The sequence below is a fragment of the Nicotiana tabacum genome, chromosome 3, assembly GCF_000715075.1.
Source record: "Nicotiana tabacum cultivar K326 chromosome 3, ASM71507v2, whole genome shotgun sequence".
NCBI lineage: Eukaryota > Viridiplantae > Streptophyta > Magnoliopsida > Solanales > Solanaceae > Nicotiana > Nicotiana tabacum.
In genome coordinates, this window is record NC_134082.1 from 187,824,997 (window position 1) to 187,836,617 (window position 11,621).

The 11,621-nt window shown below is 31.3% G+C and overlaps 2 protein-coding genes across 2 annotated transcripts; both read left to right on the plus strand.

The window, feature by feature from the left end:
* The first annotated feature begins 6,707 nt into the window (after positions 1-6,707).
* LOC107827079 (SKP1-like protein 1) lies at positions 6,708-7,635 on the plus strand. The gene is made up of 2 exons (XM_075248004.1): positions 6,708-6,946; positions 7,243-7,635. Exons 1-2 carry the CDS (start codon positions 6,863-6,865, stop codon positions 7,633-7,635), a joined length of 477 nt encoding a protein of 158 aa, XP_075104105.1. The 5' UTR covers positions 6,708-6,862.
* A 1,913-nt stretch (positions 7,636-9,548) lies between these two features.
* Positions 9,549-10,004, plus strand: LOC107827078 (SKP1-like protein 1). Its single transcript, XM_075248006.1, has one exon. The coding sequence runs from the start codon at positions 9,549-9,551 to the stop codon at positions 10,002-10,004; it is 456 nt and encodes a 151-aa protein (XP_075104107.1).
* The last annotated feature ends 1,617 nt before the right edge of the window (positions 10,005-11,621 follow it).

An 11,621-nucleotide genomic window follows, 5' to 3' on the forward strand; every position in this document is an offset into this window, starting at 1 on the left:
TCACTAACTGTGCTTTCATACTAATTGTTGAACCTCAACACATTGCAGGAGAGTGGTGTCACGCCCCTTTTTTCACCTCTTCACTTAACCCCTCTAAAAATAAATAAAGGATTGTAAAGCTCGAAAAGGGTTTCAATTATGAAAGTGACAAAATTTGTATTCAAAAGGATTCTTCTCGGAGTTGCCACCTAACATTGATTTCGGTGTGCCAGGTCACCATTTTTTAAAAATGATTTCTGCCTTTTAAAACACTTTAGACTCCCAAAACTAAGTCTGCACCAGAGTTCAAGGTAAGGGGGTTCATTTGACTAGGGGAGAAGGTGTTAAGCATTCCCCTGAGTCCCGTGAAAGTCACGATTGCGTACTCGATCTAGTTGGCTTTTAGAATATTCAAATTGAGGCAAAACACACAAAATGAGATAAACACACAAGAGGCTCGAGGTCGTCCCTACCTAATAAAAGAGAAATGAAAAATGAAAAATAAAATAAAAATACTACAAGTTCTACTTTCGGCCTCCAAATACAAATGCTTCGAGGCATACCCCGGATAAAAATATATACAAATTTCGCAGGGCATTCCCCAGATAATAAACTAAAGGAACAACCTCTCGCCTCGAAAACTAATAAAGCGTCCTAATATTGCCTACCCAAGTGGTCGGCCTAAACATGCTACTAGCGGGCCAATTAAATAAAATAAAACACGCGCAATAAGAATATTTCTTTTCGTTGTCTTTTAATATTTAAGCCCCGATCCCAAGTCAATTTAAACCAACTATGCCACAACTGAGCTGCAAGATTCCTTAACGCTCTTTCAACTTAAATCAAAACCAACTTACTTTGCCATATTTATTTAACAAACTAAGTCAATAAGAGACAAATTAACTTATCTACATGGGGACAAGAAATGGACTAACGCACTAAAAGATTTAAAGAAATTTTACCAAATCATAATAGGATGCCATTCTAACGTATTTTCAATACCAAAAATGTTTAACTAATAAACATCAATTCTCCAAATAAATCTAATAAACGTTAACAATTCATACTCAACCCAAAGTTGGAAAATCCACCACTGATATATTGAAAGCTTAAATTCTAGTTTTAAAAGGAAAGATGCAGAATACTAACACCAAATATTAATACTACTGATTTAAGTATGTGACTATAAAAGAAATTGATTATTCCCTTTAAGGTGAAACCTCAAGCTTAGTTCAAATGAAGATGCATCATAGACCAACGAACACTAAAATCAAGTAATCAACACCATTTTCTACAAAAAAAAAAGTAATTACAACTAAGTGAGTCTAAGATTCCTAGCCCCAAATTGCAACGATACAAAACTTCTTCTATGAACATGTATCATGGAGAATTCATCATCATACGCAAAATAACATGGCAAAAAGAGAGATCAAACACAATAAGAGAGGGAAGTTTAGAGGGACCTGTTGGAGTTCTTTCAATAGATTAAAAACCGGCAAATACAGAAAGTTTGGCTCCACAAATTCAACTGAGAGGACAACGATGAGAGACGGGCAGAAATCGCGAATTCAAAATTGACACCTCGAACGGCAACCTCGGCTCTCAAAAAACTTCGCTCAATCAAACTCCATAGTTGGGAGCCAGAATCACGGAGAAAGAAGCTAAAGTGTTTGTGTTTTGTTTTTTTATTTTCGAAGTTAACAGTGAAAAATTTCTTAAGATCAGTAGCTTTTCGTTTCCAGCAGAAACTTTTCCGGCGTCGATTGGCTGCTATATTGGAAGTTGAGATGACAAGCGAGAAGCTGGCTGCATATGGGACGTAGTGAGCGACGCAATTTTGGTGGGGTAGTGCTGCCGCTAGTTCTTCGCCGAGGTTGGTGGCATGTGGAGTGAGGTCGGTAAGCAGCAGCGGCTGCTGGTTTTGTTAAGGGAAAAGGGTGGTCGTCGCTGGATGCTTAGAGAGGGTGAAGTTGGCGGCGGGAATGGCGGAGATGAAGATCTAAGGCTGCCTTTTTTGTGTATACTAGGTTCTAAGTTCTTGGAGAATAGGGTCAGGGGTGGGGGCGCCGATTGCTTCTAGACCCTTGTCCAAGTGAAAGAGATCCATGAAATGGGAGGATATCTTAGGTATTAGGGTTAGGCTAATAGGTCAATTGGGCCAAACATATTGGGCTTGGTGAATTGAGTTATAAATTTGACTTTTAATTTCATAATTCTGGCAATTTGACTAAAAATATTATTTTTTTTCTAAGATAATACAATAAAAATGTAAAATTAATCCTAATTAACTACAACAACTATATTATGACATGAAACTATTTTTGATATTTTCAAGGATTATGCTAAAAATGAAAATGGATTAACAATAATATTTTTCTAATAATATCTAATACCTTAATTAAATAGAGAAAAATGAAACTATTTTTGTATTTTTCAATTTTGTGATAAGCATAAAGTAAAAGAGTTAAAACTAGTTAAAATAACGATATAAGACCTAAACTAAATATTTAAACGCTAAAAGATAAAATATCGGGGAGGATAAAAAATTACATGTCTACAAGTAGTGACATCTAATAAACTTATGACTGAATTAATGAACTTTATACATGACATGTTGCATAAAAAACCTCAATCTATATTAGAAATGGCGGAAAACAAAAAGAAGACATTCTCTGTGATGTCTCTATTATTTGTTTTCTATAGTATTTGGCATTCAATGTCAAAATTGTCAAAGTATGTTTTGAGTATTCCTGAGATGATTTTTCTTCTTTCTCTTATTTTTCCGGACCTGCCTAGGGTAGAAAATTATTTTACAGTTTCATTTTGATGAATTTTGTGAATAGGTAAGAGGGAGCAAAATGAGAACAAGAGGAAAAGAATCATAAAAGAAGTAATGTGAGAAAAAAAGGAAGAAGAAAAGGGAAGTAATGCGACTTTTATGATATACACATTTGACTGGTCACAGAGTTTAAGAAAAGAGAGAAGACTTTTGAACTTGTGGTGTAAAATGAAGCACATATATTTTGTGTGGCTATAAGTCATTGCATAAAGGTAAATTGTTTCCAAATAAGGAAAGAGGTCATTCTTTTTGGCACAGACCCAAAAGAAAATAGGTTCACATAAATTGAAACGGAGGAAGTAGTAGCTTATTTTGGGGATGGGGAATGGGGAATATGACAGGTTATGAATAAAGTGGAAAAGACAAATTAACAAGAAAAGAAATTTTTTAAAACAGATAAAGAATAGGGAAAAGGTCTTCTATTTTGTTTTCCTTTTGTTATTAGTTTTTTTTCCCTTTACATTTCATGTTTCTTTTATTTAAATAGAAGAGCTTTACAAAGAAAAAAGAAACAGTTTTACTACTATTTAATGACAATTACCTGTATTCATGCTTCTAATATATAACCCCCCTCCTCCCCACACACACTCACACACACTATATATATATTAATTAGAAAAATACTAAGTTGTGATTACACCAATATGTATTATATTTTGTATGCATATATATAAAGAATTTTTTCTCTTCCCATTTACTAAAATTTGTAATAAATAACTTTTAAATTAGTGAATTTTGTGTAATCGCGCGAAGCGCGAAAAGTTTTCCTAGTTATGTCTTATAATTAGACAATAGACATCGCCGACTATTTTTTCCTCTTCCAATCCTGGAAGAACTCAATCATCTACCCCCACTTTGCCAACAATTATGACTATTCCTTGTGATTCATCTTGCAAGGTTTATTTTTCGGACTATATGTAAAATATTATTTATTTTTTGTGGATTATAATTCAAATATTTTACAATGTCATTGATTTATTTTGGTGATTTCGGGTATATTAAGTTTTTCAAGGGTGATATTTTGACCAAATTTTGCTTCTTTGCTGGTACGTCAAATATAGAATACTTCGGAAAAATATTCTCTGCAGAATTATATGTAGCATGAATCTATCAGTAAATTTTGGGTTGTTTAATTAGGATGTTTACCTTCAAACACTGTGATTCCAAAAGGTAATTGTCCTATAACTTGATGCTTTTTTGCAAGCTCTTAATGATAGTGCTTGTACACTTATTAATTAGTACTCATATTTTTGGAAAAATTTGCCTCTGTTAAAATATTTTTAATTAGTTGGTAAAATTTCCTTTACATTTTTTTCTGCACTTCGGCAATGAGTTTGATTTTTAAACTTCCACTTATTTGAATTCACCCATTGATCTTAATCGATACAAATTTTAGAATTACATATAAGCCAACATATTTTTCCTATTGGTTCGAACTTCTACACAAAAACATACAAAAATCAACAAACTAAATTACACTATGGATCGGAATATCCAAAGGACTTCACATATAGGGTAGGATTTCTTCCTCTCTTGACTTAGCTAGAATGAACAACTTATCATTTTCAGGAATTTATATTTGATTGTTTTATAACTAATATCTATGTCATTTACAATTTTGTATTCACTGATAAGGGGTACACATGCAACACGCGTAATCGAAGACTAGTATCAATAAAAGAACCACAAAGAGATTTATAGTATAGTGGTATCGATACAAGTCTTCTACACTAGAATTGGGTACGCTTCTTATATTTCCTACTTCCTCAATGTAATCAGTTACCATTTTTTTTGTACATATAGAGTTCATTAAGTAATGGCTAAACAATATAATATATCAAAAAAGAATCAAATATAAATTAGTTTGGATTAATTAAATTATTTTAATTTGATTTAAAACTCAAGAAAATAACATTTAATATTAGTAATAAGTTTTTTTTTTTTTTGGAATCCCAGGAAGACCTGCAGTCGCTACAGCCTCTGCCCTTCGAGTTAGCACTCTGAGTAAATCCTCCACTGTGTAATAGCCAGCAAACTACACAGGAAATGTAAACCGCATTAGGCAAGTCTTGTGCAACAGGCTCGACCCAAAAAGGCATTGAGGGGTTCGATCCCAGATCAACTGTATGGATGACTGCCCTCCAAACCAACCAAGCCATCCCGAATGGGACTAGTAATAACATTGCACTTTTCACAAGTTAGCTTGGGCCAATTCAAGAAGTATTATTTGGTAAGAAAAAACATAAAACATCTTAACATTGTCGATCTTCATTTTGTGATTAATGCCAAAATGTCAATTTTGCCTTTTTTTTTTTCCTTTTTGCTAATTTTGATTAATTACTTTAAGTTATATGTCAATATTAAATCCTAAAATATGAATAATTAGCTCTAATTTGTTAATTTCCTTGTACACACAAAAAAAATAAAGAAATTAGGAGAGTAAAGGAAACTAAAAGGAAGCTAAGCTCTAAAATTTTCCATTCTTCATGTCATTATTTTCGTCAAAAATGGAAAAAAAGATACTTGCCCTTTTCCAAATCTAACATGGATTATGTAGATTCCCGTTTCACTCCCAACTGCAAAGGAAAAGTTTTCCATATTTTCAATGGCGGCTCTATAAAATTAATGGCCTAAAGCGAAATTTAATAAGAGACCGTATACTTTTTTATTAGTACATATACACACATATGCAGAAAAAAGATAGTGTTGCCATTTTTTCATACTTGTTATTTATATTATAACATGCTTAAATGATAAGACATTTAACTTCACATGGTAGTATTGTCATTTATATTAGTAAGAGGTAATTTAAATAAATTGGATGTAAGACATGTTTTTTCAATATGTACCTTTGATATTATTGTAAAAAATATAGTTACTAATATGAAGATCTAATTAATTTAATTCAAAGTTCTAAAATATTTTTAGTATCAAAGAGTAGATAGTCTTTCTTTCTTGCAAACTTTAATATTGTCTAACTTGAAATAAAATCATAAAATCCATTATTAAAAAATTTTGGGGACCTAAATTAAAGCTTTACTAGTCTCCTAATCGAGCCACATGTCCACCCCTCTGCTATTCTCAATCAAATTTTATAGAGTCTCAAATAAGATAAGACAACAATCAGTGGATGTGTTATTTGGTTACCAAATGTGAATGAAGCTAGTTGAATAACACGTTCATTTGCAGTGGTCTATAAATAATTGTTGATCATTAATGAGGGCGATTCAACGGAACTGGTGGCTTAAAACTAAAATATATTAAAAGATCCTGAAATTTCTTTCATAAAATCCATATAATATTGAGACAAAAAAAGTGGTGAGAGAACAACATATAATATGGGGGTTAGGCGTAAGTCATATGGTATTGAACTCCCTATAAAAATACATATAGCATTAAATGATTTGGTAAAAGGATTGAACATATTATCGATCGTGTTTTGAACCTTATGATACTTGTCTCTGGATTTCTTAATTAAAAAAATTAGATATAAAAGAACTTGCTTACTGATATGTGGATCAATCAAATGTGACAAAAAGGAATAGCTAATTTAGAGAATTTGATTTAAAACTAGAAAGTAAAAAATATGAAAAAAGAAAGAAAGAAAAATAGAATTGATGAGAAGATAAATATACTATTATTTAATTTAGTGAGAGAAAAGTTTTATCCTCTTTAACTCATTCAATCCTACCAAATTTAAATAAATATTAGAATTTAAAATATTTTATCAATAATTGTATAAATATAAATTACATATATTATATAATGATATAGTAGTACTTTATATTTTTGGGGCCTTAAATATTTGGGGGCCTAAGGCAAAGCTTCACTTGCCCTACCCTAGAGCCACCCTTGCATATTTTATAGTAGTAATTCTTTTCCCCTTACTACTTCCTACTTCAACGAGGAAACTGAAAGCCTCAAACTCTATAAAAACACACCAAAGCCATTCAATTCTCATGCATTGAAAATCATTCAAAGCTCTCTCATATTCTTTCTCATTAATCTCAACAAAACACTCCTTTTCTATTTTTCATCTTCACAATGTCTTCCAAAAAGCTCTTGGTCTTAAAGACAAGCGACGGCGAGGAATTCGAACTCGACAAGACAGTGGCCATGAGGTCAGAAGCCATTACAAATGAAGAAATTTAGAATAAGGATGATTTAGAAGTTGAGAATGCTTCTGCTTACCTTCACACTTAGAGTTACATGATGTATATATACATCTTGACAAGAGTTCCTTCTAGCTAATATTTAGCTATTGTATCTCTATCTACCAGTGATTATGTTAATCACAACTACATGTATATGCTGTCTTATATCTCTTAGAAGTTATCCTTCCACAATATAAGGCTAGTAGGATAGTTATATACAAACACTACATAATATATGACGGCTAGGAATAGAGTTTAAAGGAGTCCTAGGTTATACCCAATACCAAATTATACGGTTGTCTCACAAAAAACATGGTGGAAGATGACTGCGCTTCAAACACCATTCCTCTGCCTAAAGTCGACAGCAAAACAATGACCAAAGTGATTGAATACTGGAAAAGACACTCCGAGGAAGGCGACGAGTTGAAGGATTTTGACAAGAATTATGTGAAGGTGCTGAATTACACGGAGTTGTATGATCTAATTTTAGCTGCTAATTATCTTAATGATAAGGAGCTATTGGATATATTGTGTCAAGAAACTGCTGATAGGATGAAAGGGAAGACGCCAGAGGAAATACGTAAAGCATTTAATATCAAGAATGATTTTACCCCTGAAGAAGAGGAGCAAATCCGTCAAGAGAATGCTTGGGCCTACGCTTGATTTTATATCAGTGTTTACTATTTATTTTGTTTAGAAGTAAAACTGTCTAAGCTATTTTTATTTTTTTGAGTTCGATGTTCTTGATATTTTGTTATTAGAATTTGGTTTTGATTGATTTAACAATTTTTAATGATTAAATTTATATCTAGTAATTAAGTACCTTATTTTGTCATTGTAGCTTATGCGTTTTTGATGATTTTTTTTATTTTTTTTAGTTTATTTTGTTCTAGCAAATGCTATGAATAGCCAAAGAGAATCGACGGTACCTATCTGCTTCGGCTTCTACGTTGTTTGTTCTTCCTTATTTGTATATACACTACGGTATGTGTATTACTATGCATTATTACAAAATCAAATAAGATAAAATAATTAATGAACTATATCTATCATATTTTTTATGATAATAATAAATCTTTTTGCTATCTAATGAATGCAATAATCTTGTAATGTAGTATAAGTTTAAGATAAAAGAAGATACACTAATTTTGAAATTATTTACGGCAGAAACTTTTTATAACGAAGCAAATATGGTTCAGTTCCTACATGAGATTTTTGGAAAAAAGCATTCATTGAATTCCTAACATAAATAAATCAGGACAACTTGCACTATGCTAAGACTTGAATCGTTGTAACAAAAGTTTCTTAGCTCAATAATGACCAAAAAAAGACTTAAATCGTCGTTATTACATTACGCGGGGTGCTTTTTTGATGCACAAAGAAGTTTTACTCATGAATTTCAATTGGGAGAAAGCTGTGAACTTTCTAGTTTAAGGATTAAATTAATTATCTCACTAAAAAAAATTGAAACCCGAACCGAATCATAATATACGCCACATAAAGAAATTTTACTCGTGGATTTCATAGGGAGAAGACTGTGACCTTTTTGTGCTCTTCAATTTAAGGATTAAATTGGTCATCTCAGCAAAGGGACTTAATATACGAATCGAAAATAATGTATACGTCAGTCAAATAAATATTACAGAGTGTTATGTGTTTTTGTCTTGGAATCATGAACAGAGGTGAGAAGCCGGCAGCAAATTAAAGGTAAAATAGTTCTCTCTCCCATCCATAATTAGTGACTTTTTGACCTTTTTATTTTAGTTTAAAATGAATAATTTTTTTTTATATAACTAAGGAATTAACTTTGTTTTTTTTCAAAATTTATTCTTATTTACATATCCCAATGTATTAAAGTTAATAATATACAAAATTTTAATTATGAGTAATTTAATTAAAATGCCTATTTTTTCTTGGAGCTGGTATTCTCTTAGAGGGTGTGCCAGAGATCAAAATGTCACTTATTATGGACAGAAGAGAGTAGTAATTGAAAGAAAAACATCATATCCAAATTTAAATTTTGTGAATTAAATAGATTTAACTAAATTACGTAAATCTGTAAAACATAACACTCCTGTAAATATTAGTAATAATATGATGTTGCACTTTTAAAATATCATAAAATGGAACCAGAATCGTATGAATTGGGATAGATTTGTGCTAATTAAATTACTAGGAATAAACAAACAATGTTTTTTTTGCTTCAATCTCATTTTTTGGCGGTTTTAACTCTAAAAGTATTTATTTGTTTTTTTAAAATCTACGAAGTACATCTAAACTGTATTTTAAAAATGTTTATAAAAGAAAAACACTCCCCTTTCCTTATTTGATATGGTTTATGTAAGAATACTTTTCCTAATCTGACATGATTTATGCAAATTTATTTTGTAGCTGCTTGTCTACTTTTCATATTTATTTATTTTTTCGCCGTTTTGACTTCCTACTTCAACTAGGATACTAAAAACTCTAGTACTCTATAAAAACAAACCAAAGCCCTTCAATTCCTCATGCATTGAAATCATTCAAAGCTCTCACAAGAAAACAAATACCCCACATTCAGATTTTTCACCTTCACAATGTCTTCCAAAAAGCTCTTAGTCTTAAAGACAAGCGACGGCGAGGAATTCGAACTCGACGAGGCAGTGGCGGTGAGGTCGGAAGCCATCAAAAACATGGTGGAAGATGATTGTGCTTCAAATACCATCCCCCTACCTAATGTCGACAGCAAAACAATGGCCAAAGTGGTCGAATACTGGAAAAAACACTCCGAGAAGGGCGTCTCCGGGGACGAGTTGAAGGATTTTGACAAGAATTATGTGAAGGTGCTGAATTACACGGAGTTGTATCATCTAATTTTAGCTGCTAATTATCTTAATGATAAGGAGCTATTGGATATATTGTGTCAAGAAACTGCTGATAGGATCAAAGGGAAAACGCCCGAGGAAATACGTAAAGCATTTAATATCAAGAATGATTTTACCCCTGAAGAAGAGGAGCAAATCCGTCAAGAGAATGCTTGGGCCTTCGCTTGATTTTATAACAGTGTTTACTATTTATTTTGTTTAGAAGTAAAACTGTCTAGGTATCTCCTATTTTTTGTGTTCTTTTTTCTTTTTTGAGTTCGATGTTCTTAATATTTTGTTATATTAGAATTTGTTTGGTTTTGAAATATATATATATATATTACATTAAAATCCCTTAATTTATGCCAGAATCTCCATCTTCTCTCTTCCCACCATTGCCGACAACTTTATATTATTAAAAAATCGTCAATTGTATAGTTATTTTGCTGGGAGACTGGACAACACTGAAAATGAAGAAATATTCAGGAATTGTATGATAACTGTATCATAATTGTATTTGAATTATATCAGATACATCAATACCTAAACCATAATTGTATCATACTTGTATCATACTTGTATCACAATTGTATCTACCTTGTATCTGATACATTAATATCCAAAATAATACTTGATACAATATTAATATATTAATATACAATTATCATATATTTGTGATACAAATTATAAAATTTGTCACGAACTCACAATTGCTCCTAACAATATACAATTATCATACATTAATACAATTCCCGCAACAATTATGATACATTCGCGATACATTCTGAATAATTGTGATACAATTATGATCTTCATCTTCTTTAATTTTCAATCACAACTCTACACTAAAAATATAATATAATCGTATCATAATTGTATCAATATTATATCGAATATTGTTTTGGGTATTGATATATCATATACAAGTCACATACAATAAAGATTTTAGAAAGAAGGAAAACAAGATTTAAAACTTATCCACAACTTAATTCTATATCAATATTCCGAATTTCATATGTATTGTATCAATAAAAAATAGATATTTTGGGTGATCAGTAAGAAAGAGAGAAATTGGATTCGGAATTTTGGGGGAGGGGGGGGGGGGGTTATAAAAATACAACAGAGATTTTGAGTGATTATTAAGAAAGAGAGAAAAAAGAAACAGAATCTTAAATGTATAGGGGTTATTGGAAATGAGGGGGTGGGTGTCGTGTAACTGACATGCTAAAATTAAGGGATCTTAAATTGTTGTTATTTTTTATGGTTTTGTATATAACTTATAAATATAGTTATACAAAGTAATTAATAAAGAACCTAAATAAAGGTGATAAATAGGTTTCGAGGGAGTATAGCTAGATAAAAATCCCTATAGATTTTGTGGAGTATCATTAATGGTGTAAATATTTGGGAATCTTACGGAAATGTACCAAATAAATCCTAACTGCATTGTCAAAAAGTACTTTGCAACTCAGCTTCATCCTAAGTTTATAACTAATCGTCATATTCTTCAAAAGGTTAACGTTAGCTGCTCCTTTGTACCCATTTTTCAAACTTCATGAAACTTACTTTTTGTTTTAATAATTGTAGTATATGTCATGAGAAGCATAAATAGAAACCGAGAGATAATAATCTATTTTAACTGGGTGGGTAGAGGGCAGTTATCGTTGGAAATTTTTTCTTTACGTTTTGTAAAAGAGGAGCAATCATAACTTCAAAGAAATTAAATTACATGATCAAAAAATTAATTTAAGTAGAGTTTTCAGAAAACCATAGTCAATACGTCTAATTCTTGGTATAAATTCGACC